Below are 15592 nucleotides of genomic sequence, written 5' to 3'. Positions count from 1 at the left end.
AATCCCAGTGAGTCCCACTGTCACTTTAAGACGACTCTTTTTATAATTTATCCTTTATTTAAAAAAAAAACATTATATAAGAATATTCAATTTAAAATTAAATAAAATTCATAATTTATCTTCAGTGGTAAAAAAACATATTAAACATAGTTAAATAACTCGATTGAGTTTCTTATTCAATCTGATGAGCTTCTCATAATTTTATGCAAATCAAGGGATATTTTCTTCTATACTTTATCCCACTATATATATATATATATATATGCTTGTTCACTTAAGTACGTGAATCTCGAAATCAAAGCGGACTCTCTCTCTCTCTCTCTCTCAACAACGAAAATGGGACAAGATGGTACGCAATCTATTAATCGACTTTTCTTTTTCATCATGTTTTTACTGTATATATTTGTTTTCTCGTTACATATTTTTTTAGTATTTTAAAATATTATTTTTAATTTTATTCTGTAATTTTGTATAATAGCTTTGCTTGAAGAGTTCCTCGCTGTAGTAATTGAGGCAGCAAATATTGCTGGAGAGGTCATTTAAAATCCTAGATTTCGTAACATCTCCCTTTTTTTTTTCTTAATTTATCTATCAAAATTATAAATTTTTCGTTTTTTATTTTATTTTTTCAGATAATTCATCCAAATCTAAACCAAAGAAACTCACAAAAAACATGAAATTCCAATACTTTCTTCTCATTTCTCTTATTTCTTTCTGTTTAGTTGATGTAGCATTGGCCGTCAATGTCCATGGCGAAAAGCACGGTCTCGTCGGGGGTTGGCAACTTATAAAAGACGTGAGCGATCCACATGTGAAAGAAATAGGACAATTTGCAATTTCTGAGCACAATAAAAAGGCCAAGTCGGACCTACAGTTCGATCATGTGGTTGTAGGTGCGTCCCAAGTCGTTGCGGGCATCAATTACCGACTTGTTATTGCAGCAAAGGATGGAAGCGTTTCGAATAATTACGTGGCTGTCGTTTGGGAGAAGGCCTGGGAAGGGTATAGAGAACTTACCTCCTTCAAACAAGTTTAGCGCCTAAAATAATATACATATCTATATATCTATACATATAGTGTGTGTGTGTGTGTAATACCGTCCTGAATAATTCAACTGTAGTTATCAGTTGAGATTATACATATTAATAAAAAGTGGGACTTTTATTATATAATAAGGTAGAATGTGAATGGTAGATCTTTCAATATTTTTGATGTGTGATGCTAATGTGTTTTTATCCATTTTATAATTTGATGGGTCGCATTTGGATGTTTAATTTAATGTATTTAGTATTATTTGGGATCTGAAACTAGTAGGATCTTTATTTTAGGAGTTTGAATTTGTTGTTAAAAGAAAAAATTGTGTTAAACTGTTTTGGAAAATTGGAGTACTTGGAGATTACGTTACATCAAGTTTTCCCCCAATTTTCTCTTGACCTAACCAATCAATCCAATTTTTTATTACTAGAAAATCTCAATTATCAATTTTGGTAGAATTGAGTATGGTGTAAGGAAAGATATCAGATGCGTGCCCCTATGAGTGATCACTCAGATTTTTTTATAAAGATGTAGGGTTTTTTTTTTTTTTTTTTTCTTATTTTTTTTAAATTAAAAAAAAATAAAAAAAAAAGAATTCTTGATAAAGTGTCTATTTATGAGTATTACATATTTGATGAAGTGTCCAAGAAAAAAAAAATCCTCTTCAAATAGTATTGAACATTTTATCAATCAAATTAGCCTATGTGTTGAGTTTATATTGACACACCAAGATCATAGTTCTTGTGTTTAGAGTTTTGTAATGCTTTTAATTTTTTTAAAGATTGAGACAACTTGAAGGTGAGGCAACATACCAAATAAGCGGGACAAATCCATGTGAGTGGCTTAAAAGGAGCTTGAACTCAAGACCTCTCCATTTTTTGGAAGGATGCCCTGGTGTGACAGACATACATTCTAACACCTAGAGTTAGGTGTACCTCGCCCCGGAGTCACCCGGTAGTACCCATGTAAATTATGTAAGGCTCATATATGAAACCATATCATCCTTACGTTAGGTCATATCTATTAGCTTAGTGACATTTATGTAATAAGGGAGTATGACCGACCTCTATTTTTTATGTTTCCTTTTGGAAATCTAGGAAAGACTTAATATACTCTTTGTAGAAAGGGTGTCTAGTGCTTCCCAATCCTCGGTCTATACTCACGTTGACTTCAAGCCCTCGCGTCAAACTATGTGGAGTCCCACATGTCATAGATCATCAGTTGCTTTTAATACACCTATTGCTTTTGTAATATATTACACCATGTAATTTGCATATATATATATCAACAAAGTTGGCTCTGGGCTTTATCTCGTGTTGCTCCCGTTCTCTTGCTTGCTAGTTACATATAGTATGTGTGAATATTATTTTTACAAGCTTGCTTGTGGATTAACATCCCTTGCGTCGCAAAACCTCGCTTTGAAAGAACACGGCCGTGACACTTGGCCACTATGCCCAACATGATTATCCCTCTTTTATTTTGTCATTTATGTGTTTTGGGTTTTTAATCAAATAAAGCTCCCCTAACTCTAAAGGAATTAATTATGAGATTGAAAGAATAACTAAGGAAAACATTAAAGGCTCGTTGTGGTATTAGCGAACAATTGATGATTCTTTTCGCTTTCTTTTCTTTTGTTTCATAATTTTTTTAATATCCTCATTTGATATGTTATATTTAATTTTATTGATTAGTGTATTATAAAATGGAAAAAAAAAAGAACTTAGGGAGACAATATAAACTAAATTTCTTATTAAATGTTGGTGCATTAGAATTTGTTCAAACACATGACCATCTTAAGTTTGATGCAAACCTAAATGAATCAAAAACCATTATTAGAAATAGAAAAAAAAGAATCTCATTAGTAAAATAAGAAATAAGATGAAGTAATTGCAATATAAATTTTAAAACAATGAGAAACGAATATTTGATTTAAGAATCCAATAAATTGAAGGGGTAATTTACAAAAACTCTTTTTAATTTTGGTGAATATTTGAGATCAAGGGCGGAGCCAAGATTTTGCCCATTTGGGGGTAACCAAGAGTCGAAAAAAAAATTGTGGGGACAACTAAGAGTGAAAAAGAAAAAAAAAAAAAGTTGTGAGGGCAAGTAAGAGTGGAAAGAAAATTGTGAGGGCATAGTAGCAGATTTTTTTATCTTTCGCAATAGCTCACTTATCAGTAGACTTTGAAAATTCTTGTGTGGGCAAGTGCCCCCACTATAAATCCATCCCTATTTGAGATACACCTTCCAAGGACGATTAGCGCTTTTAAGTTTTATATCGGTGTAGAGTTTTTATGGGATTCATTAGACTAACAGATGAGACCAAAAGCACTGGAATAATCTGATCTAAAGTTTCATAAGTGAAGTTATAGGGTGCTACACATGACTACAATGACTAACAATTGATATTTCGAGCACTATAATGTCACCTAGAAAATTTCAATTAATCTGGCATTTGTTTAAGTTGGCCTAGTTTTCCTTGAGAATCCATAATCTTTGGAATCGTCCAATATGGATATTTGTATAACAAACTACATAGCTTGTCTCGAGTCTTTTTACAATTTCCACTCCTCGAGATTAGATTGATACCTTGGTGAAGATGATGTTGGTGATGATCTCAATCGACATGTCTTCTCTTTAAGGCTCCAATGGTTTTAGATGGTTGAAGGAGAGAAGGAATAGACTCTGGTGTGGTCCCTGCCAAAGATCCTCAGAATATTAAATTAGTAAAAGTCGTGATGATCAAGAAAATTGAGAAGATTTAGATGAAGAAGAAGATGATGAACAATGAAAAATGCAAGACGATGTTCTCGAGAGGGTGTAGCATAATGATCTCTCAACCCCCTCTCTTAGTCATTGAGAAGTGGTCTTATATTATGAATCCATGGACAAGTTTCATCACATGATTTTTCCAAGTGTAGGGGTTATTTGTGCATGGATCTAAAATCTTGCTTGCACCTTCGTTTTAATAACCTTGGTTTTTAGTTTTAGTACATTTGTTCATGCTCCCTTTAGATAATTCTAAGCTAACTTGTAAAAAGTAATATCATCGCATTTAGTGTTCCTCATTTAGCTTAAGATGTTGAGCACACTTTATTGAGCGCCTTTTGAGAAGTGTTAACTTTGCATTTTCATTAGTTCCAAATCGATTTTTTCCTCTAATATTGGTTTTTATGGATTAGATCGGTATTTAAACTTAGAGTCCACCTGATCCTTAAGGACAAGTGTCCTTATCTCAATAGTGTGACGAAAATGATCTCCCCAGCTTGGAAGTTAATGATCGCTACACATTGTTGTACTGGCAATCGGAATTTGAGATTTTTAAGATGTATCACTCCTTCCAAAAACTCCAATTGGTTTGAAATTTTTAGGTGGTACAATACTTTTCCTTAAGAATTTAGACTTTCAAATAACTTGATTTGGAATTGTATGATAGAGTTATAAGGCCTGATAAAAATTGTTACTATCAGTAAAGTCAAATTACTTGGAGGATTCTAGAGTCAAGAATACATCCTTTGAGAGTCCCATTGATGTAGGACAAGTGCTACAAGAGTTCATGCAGCACTTAGGTTGCCAAAAGTCCAAACAGTGGAAGGCGTAATGGGATCACGGGGCTCCAGAGTCAGAATCATGCGATGAAACCCCTTCCTAATTATTGAATGGAAACGTCAAGATTTGTAATCATGCTATGCATTTTTTTAATTTTTAAGCCAAATTCCTTCGTTTACATCTTTTTCTTGGCATTTGTTGTTTTAGAAAACTTTTGTTTTGATAATAACTTTAGTTATACATATAAGAATCACGCACCATTGATTATTCCTTGCTTCTAGGGTTAAGTAATATATATTTTCATGCTTAGTTCATTTTTAGTAACTTTCCTATTTTTCTGTTTTTTTATTTTTAGGAATATATCTTTTATTCTTATAATATTCTAACTATAAGAGAAAGACTTCTTTGACTCAATAATAATAAAAATCGTGGATTTTGGTGGATTCTAGTTTTTTCTTTGGTTATTGATATCCCTCTTTGATTCACCTTGCGTCACCTATGAGACTCAAAATCATCACTACTTCTCACATTCTTCATATACCTAGATTTTTTAACAACTATTGCGGTCATTTCCCATGATTTTTTTATCAGGAATGACGGATGGAGAATCCTTCTAGTTTTCAACATTTAAATGTTTTTATTTATTTTGACGATTTGTGGTAAATATAATATATGCATTTTGGTTATTTTGATAAGATCAATCAAGTGTTGAGGAAGAAAAAATGAAAAAAATTAAATCACATTTGTAACATCGAGATCAACATTTTTTTTTATCGAGTTCAATTTTTTATTCTTGTGATCAACAATTTTATTTTTGAGATTAATATCTTTATTCTCAAGATCAACATTTTTAATGTCAAGATCAATATCATTATCATCAATATCAACATTTTTATCATTAAGACCAATGTTTTTATTTGGACGATAAAAATTTCAATCTTAGCAATAAAAAATGTTGATCTCTACAATAAAGAAATTAATAAAAAGAAAACAATGTGGATCTCAACAATTAAAAAAATGTTGATCTTAACATTGTAAATGTTATTTGGATTTTTCATTTTGTCAACCCTGACACTAGATCGATCTTCTCAAAATGCATATTTTAGTTGTGAAATGGTCACTTGAGTCAAATATTATAGTGTAATCTTCAAAATTTTAGATACCAATTTTGTTCGTCATTTTTTATTACAAATTGTCATAATAAATTAAAAAATACATCTAAATGTTCAAAATTAGAAGTATATCATTCTTCATTTACCATTCATCATAAGAAATCATTGAAGTTGATTTCAATCGTCATTGAAAAGTCCAAGTATACGAAGAAGATGGGAAAATGGTAGTTTGGGTATCCCACAATATATAGTATAAAGGGGATGGGCTAAGGGACCATTTATATATAAAAACTTTATCAAGGGTGTATTTGATTAACATGAAAAAATACATGTGTAAACCATTTTCCATATGTTTGATTGATTTTATCATGAAAAAAGGGTCTTCTGTCCTCCTAAAAGAATTCAAGTTTTGTTAGATTTCATTTTCTCATTTATCACTATGGGAAAATGAAATGTCCCCAACCCCAACCACCCACAAATAAATAAATAATAATAGAAAGAAAAAATAAAAAATCTCACCCTTAGATCAAACCTAATCCGTTTTTTGATCCCCCTCCCCCTTTTTCCCCTAATATTCTATAAATACTATCAAACAATGGTGTTTGATTTTTCCACCCTACCCATTTTTCTACTTTTAAGTGTTTTATGAATTTCAAATTTCTTTAATGCAATAAAATAAAATAAAAAACACCCTAAATGAACTATAAAGATATTCCCCAAAAATCAAGGACTATTTAGAAATAAACCCCCCTCACAAGCTTTATTATGTAATCCCTGCGTGAATAACATTAGGAGATGGAAATATCATGATTTTCTAGGAAATTAGGGCGTGAAAATATTTTCTCTCCCAACAATATGAAAAATGACTTAATGTGGGAAAATGAATTCTAAGAATGATACATGTGAAGGGATAAAATTGTCTCCCATCTGGATCATTCATCCACACTATCAACATGTATCTTGAAGTGGAAACATGACATCATTGAAGAGAATTCTATCTTATTAAGGAAAAATCTCAATTTAAAAGGATTCTTCCAATTTTTTTTTATATCATTATTAATTTAGATAAAGATAATATGGTCAATTATAATTTAATTAGAATTAAGACTCTAATTAGGATTTTCTTACTTAAAGGCCTGGAGGCTATTGTAAAAGGAGAGGAAAAAAAATGGAAAAAGGTAGAAGAAGATGAGGAGACTGTGTAACAGTGAGATTTATAATGAAACGACTCCTCGAATTCTGGACGTAGGCATGTTTGTCGAATAACATAAAAAATCTATCTTCCTTATTTTTCTATGTTTTTATTATTATTTTGCGGATTGAATGTCAAAATCGTGATCGAGGTTGATTTACCATAAAATTGGCCTCCACAACACACAATAAGATATTATAAACCTAAATATTGCATTTTCTCACAAAAATTTCATGTTCAATAGTAGCAATTCTACATATTTTCTTCAAATTGGGAAAAGTAAGTTTTCATTAACGGACAGTTTTTAAAATGCAACATAGCCCACCCATAGGAATGTCAATAGGCGACTTCAGGTCGAGCTTGATTGAGTCATAAACTAACCCTAAAGAGTCATGCCCTACCTAGACCAACCCTATATCATTATCGGGGCCTAAGTTGACTAAGTCCTAGCCCAACGCTAATGGACTCAAGCCAGGTTCTGGCCTAATATAATGATTAAAATTCAACATTTTTAATGACAAAAATGAATTTTTTAAATAAATTTTATTTGTGTATTTGAATATTATCCAATCCAATTCGAAATTAATGTATGATGTTACCTATAAAATTTATAGATCATAGTTAAATTGTAAGTAGGCAATACATTTTATTTTTATTAGAAAAATATTTATTTAATTAAATAAATTAGGAATATTTCTATAAGATTTAATAACAAGCCAGGCTGGGTTGAGCACTACAAGGCCTTAGTCCAACCAGGATTTGACAGTCTGAAAGTTATTGAGCCTATCTCTGCAGCCTCAATAGAAAGGCCCAAACCTCTATTTGGTTGGGCGGGCTGGGTCAGATTAATGGGCCAACTGGATCAATTGTCAGGGCCTACCCACTTACACACCAATTATATCACGTCTCTCTGCCTTCGTTGAAACCACCAAAATTACACTGTCACCTGGAGCCGACGTATTCCCGTAGTTTTAGGCCCTTGGATGGTCTTAGAATTCTGTATAAAAATCTTTAGGAAAATCAGACGTATAATCTCAAAAGATGACGGTAAGCCCGAGCTAAGAGTAACTCTACCTTTCAAATTATTGTAATTCTCGTGCAACATTGGAAAATTCTTTCAAAAAGTAGAAGTACGAGAAGCCGAATAAAGTAATGAGCATCTTCGCATATTCTTTAACTTATACTTTTACCGAAATACCCTTTGTTCCTCTAAGATGCTCTGAAATTGAAAACACCTCATAATCATGACTTCTAATAAATCAATAATTATTAATTAATGTCGAGATAAATGTAAAATCAAAATTGACTCAAATTAACTAATTAAAATATATTAAAATTTAAATTTTTTATAAAACTAATGTTGAGTGGACATATGTTTTTTACCTGTATCTCGAAGAAACACATTTACGATTAGAATCGTGTTGGAGTGACACAAAGAGAGATACAAAGATGACAAAATGATGGGGTGTCGCACATTTTAATATAGATGCTTTTTCATGAGATATGAGTAAAAAATATTTATGATTACGTGTGCGTCACCAAATCATTTTTATCACTTTTGTATCCTTAATTGTGTCATTGTAGCATTTTCCTTATAGTTATGTGCATACCCCCGTGTGAGAAATGTGAGAATCCCAGTATATCCCAATGTCACTTAAACATGCCTCTTTTTATAATTTAGCCTCTATTAAAAAAAAACATTATATAAGAATGTTCAATTAAAAGTAAAATAAAATTCATAATTTATTCGATCTGATGAGCTTCTCGTAATTCTATGCAAATCGAGGGATCTTTTCTTCTATACTTTATCACCCTATATATATGCTTGTTCGCTTAAGTACGTGAATCTCGAAATCAAAGCGGACTCTCTCTCTCTCAACGACGAAAATGGGACAAAGTGGTACGCAATCAATTAATCGACTTTTGTTTTTCAGTATATATTTCTTTTCTTGTTACATATTTTTTTAGTATTTTAAAATATTATTTTTAATTTTTTTTTTCTTGTAATTTTTTATAATAGCTTTGATTGAAGAGTTCCTCGCAGTAGCAATTGAGGCAGCAAAGATTGCTGGAGAGGTCATTTAAAATCCTAGATTTCGAAACATCTCCCCTTTTTTTCCCCTTAATTTATCTGTCAAAATTATAAATTTTTCGTTTTTTTTTTCCAGATAATTCGTAAAGGATTTCACCAGACGAAGAACATAGAGCATAAAGGACTGGTAATTTCCCTAATTTTTATTTATTTTTTAATTAAAATTTTTAATTTTACTCCCAATGTCACTGTTTTAATTGCTTTTGATTTATAACACTGAAAATTAGATCTAATATATAATGCTAGGGTTTCTGTGAGTGAATTCTGTGGTAAAACATCTAGCAAAAATTGAAAAAATAATAACAAATAATCGAGAAACAGCAGAAATTATATGCTTGTTTGATTCAGGAGGAATCCTTCCATTAATAAAAATTTTAAAATTGTAGAAAAATAGTTGTGAGAAACGAGGACAACAATCCATTAAAACGCAAATCAAAAGCAAAGAAAACATGATACGTGTTCGTCAAGACCTGACGGATTAATATGAATTCTAGTTGTGTTTTAAGTTTCAATTTTTTCTTAGTTTTTGTAGGGGTGGAGTTGTGGTGTACTTGAATTCTCTTTTGAATGGAGAAAGGAGGACAATTTTTCCCATAATTCGACCTTGGTTACCCTCGAACCAACCTTGCATCTTCATAATTTCTAGAATACACATAAGATAACATAGAGTATGGAATTTGCATTGTTCGGCAAAGATTTCTTACTTCCACGGGCGATGATGAAATCCTTTCACCATTTTTGTGAGAGCTGTGGTTTATAATCTTTCAATCTCACCTCTCAGAAAAGCTGAAAATCACTCATAAAACCCCTAACACGGGATTTTATGAATATATAAACCGTATAAAAATGAAATTGCCCCTAGGGAAGAAAGTTATGCAATCAAGTAAAAAAGTCACCCCAATAGATATGATTGAGCAAGTTGGACCTGCGAGTTGCTCCTTGGTGTACAGCCCATTCTGCCAATCAGGGGTGGAGCCTCTATTTTGTCTATGTGGGAGCAACTAGAAGTTTAAAAGTTATCATGGGAGCAATAGCGGTGGATTTTTTTTTTTCTTTTGCCTCTGTTGTCAGTTCCAATAGCACGCAAACCTTTACAATTTCGAAAAAAATCTTGTAGGGGCCAGTACCCCAATTGCCCCACTATAGATCTGCCCCTGCTGCCAATATAATCATACCAACAGAATACAATATGCAAAAATAACAAAATATAATGAGAATTTAAGGTTTTTAAGTACTTGTATGCAACCAAGAGCGCTTTATTTGTGCGTACATAATTTGAACTTTCTTGGACTCATCATTTTTCCTATTTGAATTGAAGGTTGATTTGGTTACAGAGACAGATAAGGCATGCGAGGACCTTATATTTAGCCATCTAAAGCAACATTTTCCTGAGCATAAGGTGAAATCTCAGTTTCCTGTTTACAATAGTGACGGCACTTTCCTGTTAATACTTTAAATGTAATAGCATTTGATTTTGTAGTGGTGACATTATTGTAATTTGCTTCAATTTGTGTTCCTCTTAGTTCATAGGGGAAGAGACTACGGCTGCATTTGGTACTACTGAACTGACTGATCAGCCCACATGGATTGTTGACCCACTCGATGGGACAACTAATTTCGTTCATGGGTAAACTATAAACTTCTCTTGTTGCTAATCTTTTAATTTTTAGACCTTACTTTGTGCGGTTGACATTGCTTAATCATGCACAGGTTCCCATTTGTGTGTGTGTCAATTGGTCTTACAATTGGAAAGATTCCTACAGTTGGTGTTGTGTACAATCCAATCATCGACGAGGTGAGAATTCATGAACAGTGTTATGTTCTTGTATCAACTTTTTCTTTTTATTTGTTAGGCTTGATTGTAAGAGTAAAATCTAAGGTACTCATTGGGTCAACTATCAATGGTATGGCATTTATTAAATGTGCACAAGAATTGATAGTTCAGTTATGTAGGATAAACGAATTGGGCCAGTGTTTAGCTTAAGTTTGGACTCATTTTGTGGTGAATCCTATTAGACAATAGTCCCACATCAGTCCAGGGTGCTCGTTTTTTGCAGTATTTGAGATGACGGCAATCCTCACCTTACAAGCTGGTTTTGTAAGGTGTTGTTAGGCCCATGGACCTTAATATGGTATAAGAGATGGGTCACCGTTTCTTGATGTGCAGAGGTGTTTCCTAGCCTTGCACGTGGTGGTCCCTCGTGAAGGAAGGTGTTAGAACAATAGTCCCATGTCAGTCCTGGGTGCTCGATTTGTGCGGTATTTGAGGTGAGGGATTAGTGGTTAATGGTGGATGGGTTCAATGGGATTTGAACCTAGGTCATGGGATCAACTCTCCTCAAGCCTTTACCACTTAGCTAAGTGCACCTTCAAACGGCAACCCTCACGTTACAAGCCGCTTTTGTAAGGTTGAGTTGGGCACATGGACGTTAATAAATCCGACCCACATTTGAGTGTGTTACATATACAGATGCCTACCAACTTTCCAGAAATGGAATAGCCTTCTCTCATAGATTGAACTTAATTTATTACCAAGCAGTCATATGGTTTAGTTGTTGACCAGCATTTCATACTTTAGGGAGTTCATGCCTTAAATATGGTCATATTGGTCCATTTGAGGCTAGAAATTCTACCTGTTGTTGCAGGAACTTCTACTCTTGGTTCTGAAGTAGTTGAACCTCAAAAACCTACTTACCAACAAAATTAGCAAAGCTATAGATCACATGAAGTATAAAATGTGTCGTTTTTGTTCTGTAGCTTTTTACAGGGATTCGTGGAAAAGGTGCATTTCTGAATGGAACCCCTATAAAAGGTGAGTGATTCCTTGATCTCCTGAAAGAATTTCCTTGACTGCCTATATGATCTAAACACAACATGCTAACATCGTGAAATCTTTCAGTATCATCTCAAACTGAACTGGTGAAGTCCCTCCTTGCAACAGAGGTATGTGCAAGTGCTATAGATTTGATTGCCTTGTTTATAGAAGTCATCCAGTGAAACTATGAAATTTTGTTTGACTTCCCAAGAGGTATAGCTTTCGTGCTAGGTTTTTGTGCTTTTTAAAGTCGATGTGAATTTTAGCATTCTTGTAGCCAATGAATTAAATCTCCATGAGTCCATCTTGGCATGCTGGATAGTGCAATATTGTGATCATATTATGACACAAAATTATTATTCTTTCATAGCTTAACTGGATAGCATGCTTGACTGCTTGAGGTCATGGATTTGATGAGACCTTGCCTACATAAGTGTGTTTGCTGGTGTAGATTTTGGACACTGTGTGTGTGTGTGAATATGAAATCTCAAGGATTTCGTGTTTACACGGTCAGGATATTGTGGCCAGTTTGCTATCAGAGGCAGCTAGCAGCAGGTATTGTCTATTTATGGAAGCCATATCTGCTTTCAAGTGTAGTAGAATGATATATTCTGGGCTTTCCAAAATGTGTAGTGTGTTTATGATATAATTTAGAAATCAGAATTGTAAGAAAAATAACATTATCAGAAAATAGTGAAAGAAAATTGAAAGATACAAAATATTAGATGAAATGATGATGTGCCAGGAAAAGGACCAACTATAACGCCAGGCCTGACATACTTGGCCACTTAATTACATTTAGTTTCTCCACTTCATTTAATGACCTATTAGTACAATTTCTGGCAATTATGGTTCATAACTTCAACTCATAACAAGCATTTGTATGTTGTCCTCTTTTTTTCACTAAATCAACCAGATGTGTGTTCCATAAGCTAAAAGTGTGATAATTGCCTTAAAGAAAAAGAATATTATATCTGTGATAGGTATTTCCTCTGTAAAAAGTTGATAAAAATTGTAAATCCTCTGTAAAAAGTTGATAAAAATTGTAAAAATTGAGAAAGTTTCCATTGATCCTTCTATCTAGCTGGTAATAATATGGGATTACTTGGTGCTACAATGATTTTTTGTGTTCTTTATAGGAATTAGTCCATGGTATTAAATTTCAACATATTTCCACGAAATATTTCCATTTCCACAAGTTCTGACACAAAATTTAACTGATAGTTTCTTTTTGTATATATTTCGGGGGAAATCACTATTCATTTCGTGAAATATTTCGATGAATAGTGAACTTCAACCGAAATAATCAAATCTTAGGTATAAAAATGCAATATTTCGGTGGAAATATTTTGATGAATAGTAAATTTTGACAGAAATATTCTTTTTTGAAAAATACTATAATTGCTTTTAAAAAGAACTTATAAATTACACATAGTATTTACGAATAAAAAATGGTATATAGCATTCATTTATTAACATAAATGAATTATGATTAATTAGTTATCTATATCATCTTATTTTAATATATTCTAAGCATATTAGTACATTTATATAAGCATGAATGCAATCCTTAATGGTTTCTTTATTTTAATGTCTTACATATTAAGTTGTATGTAGTTAATGCAACATTATTATTCTTATTTCCACTGTCAACCTCTCAATACATGTGCATATGTGTCACAAATTGTTGTTGATATTCAATCTCAAACTCCATATGGTAATTTATTGTATTTTGATGACTTAATGAATATTTTATCATTTCCTACAGGTTCAATGAAAATTTCTTCAATATGTCGATCATTTCCAAAAATTGTATTCATTTCCACACTGATCAAAATATTTCCACGAAATGTTTCCATTTCCAGATTAGCCGAAATAGAGACTGAAATCGAAATTTAATACCTTATTAGTCTAACCCACTTCAATGCATTGGAAACTATTAATTCCAATAGTTTCAATCTCGGTCCCTATTTAGTACATCTCATTTTAACTTAAGACTTGTAAATACCAAATCCAGAAATCAAGTTTATTTGTGTACCTCAATTATGCATTTGCAGCCAAACACTGAACCCGCCTAAAATCTGGTTTGGTTCACGATTTTTCACATTCCTCAACCTCTGTAAAACTGAACAGCTAAAAGAAAATAAACTTATCACTTACATGGTAGGCTGGTAGCATTAATTTTCTCTGAGCAAGCAAGAAGTAACCAAGTTTACTCTGCTATATCTGCAGGTTGGAACAAAACGTGATAAGTCAACTGTGGATGCTACTACAGGAAAAATTAATAGCTTACTTTTCAAGGTATAACTACAACTTTCCATGGTAATTATTAAAATTTCTAATAGATATGAAGGTCCAATCTTGTTTACTAATTTCTTATATTTTCAGGTGAGGTCCCTCCGGATGAGTGGCTCTTGTGCGTTGAACCTTTGTGGGATTGCATGTGGGAGACTTGATATCTTTTACGAACTCGGATTTGGGGGTCCTTGGTATGTCTAGCAAAGAGGTTTTTTTTTTTATTTAAAAAATTAATTAATTCTAAGTTCATTTATGAATCATTTTAATTTGGACCATGATCATGATCAATGGTACTGCACTCAGGGATGTAGCTGGTGGAGCTGTGATTGTTCAAGAAGCTGGAGGTCTTGTGTTTGATCCGTAAGAAATGAATTCAATGCGAATATAATTTTCCAAATTTTTTTTTTTTCATATAGAGGAAACCTGAGATATTCTTGATGAGATGGGTATTCCTTTTCGACTCTCCATCATGCCTCGTGACACGCATGAAATGAGGTTGGAGCCCATAGCCCAATGGGTTCAGATTTCCCTTAGATCAAACTCAAGTCTGATTAGATTTTTCTTTATTTGAAAAATCAGAAATTTTTTTGAAGTGGATGGCCACAATAGTTCAATTTGATCAATTTTTTGAACAAGTTGCAATCTGTGGTAGTCATCTGAGAATCTTTTCAAGAATACCCCAGGCTTACTCAAAACTTTAACTTGTCCCAAGGTTTCTGATAGAGAATTACTTGTATGTTTGCATCAGATCTGGAAATGATTTCGACATTACGGCCCAAAGAATAGCAGCTTCGAACCCTCATATCAAGGATGCCTTTGTTCAGGCTTTGAAAGAAGCTGAATGAGCTATTACCACTCCTAGAGATGGAGAGTTACTCGATTTTTTATAGTTAATTAACATCCATGTTCTTACCTTTTTAAAAACATCGAGACTAATAATCTCATCAACAGGATTTGAGAAGTTTCATACTTGTAATCCCCATGTATGGGAAAGATGACTTCTATATTGCTTCTATCAGCTCTCTGTTCCTACCTTGATTGTTGTCTCCATCGGATTGAAACAATAGTGGGCTTAATCAGAACAACCATTTGGTTCATTTACGTACTTTGAAGAGACCTTGACCTTGGTCTAGGCTTGAGATTCTTCTTCTATCTTTAAACTATTATTGTATGCATTCATTTACCATCTCAAATGGATACCAATTTGATTGATTTACACCGTGATTCGTGTAAATTATCATATCTCAAAATTGAGATTCAAACATGCAAAGAGGGTTTTCAAGTAGTTACAAAGTATGAATTGTCCACTTGATTTCAAGGAAAAGTTTAAATAGTTTTAGATGATTTATGTACAGAGCCCGTCCCCCAAAAGAAAACAAGGGTAAACGCTTATTAGTGCCCCACCTGGCCAGCTCATATATCTTAATGATACCTTTCCAATTTTATTATTTTTACTTTTTTAATCCTAAAGAATTTTTAATAATACACCTCTAAAGAGT

The 15592-nt window shown here is 32.8% G+C and overlaps 1 protein-coding gene across 2 annotated transcripts; it reads left to right on the top strand.

Annotated features, from left to right (window-relative positions):
* Positions 1–267: 267 nt before the first annotated feature.
* VTC4 (Inositol monophosphatase family protein) lies at positions 268–15198 on the top strand. Of its 2 annotated transcripts, none has more exons than XM_086457617.1 (12): positions 268–349; positions 8909–8964; positions 9057–9107; positions 10299–10379; positions 10504–10607; positions 10691–10775; positions 11738–11792; positions 11880–11923; positions 14028–14096; positions 14184–14284; positions 14397–14453; positions 14842–15198. In XM_086457617.1, the coding sequence occupies exons 1-12, from the start codon at positions 337–339 to the stop codon at positions 14936–14938; spliced, it is 813 nt and encodes a 270-aa protein (XP_086313743.1). In that variant the 5' UTR covers positions 268–336; the 3' UTR covers positions 14939–15198. The 2 variants fall into 2 exon arrangements, with proteins under 2 accessions (XP_086313743.1, XP_086313744.1); XM_086457618.1 differs by lacking the exon at positions 268–349 and adding an exon at positions 8687–8788.
* Positions 15199–15592: the final 394 nt, after the last annotated feature.

Source organism: Akebia trifoliata, chromosome 11 (genome assembly GCF_017979445.1).
Source record: "Akebia trifoliata isolate Shusen 1 chromosome 11, ASM1797944v1, whole genome shotgun sequence".
Classification (NCBI taxonomy): Eukaryota; Viridiplantae; Streptophyta; class Magnoliopsida; order Ranunculales; family Lardizabalaceae; genus Akebia; species Akebia trifoliata.
The sequence above is the reverse complement of the archived record's forward strand: the minus strand, read 5'-3'. Positions and strand labels throughout refer to the sequence as shown.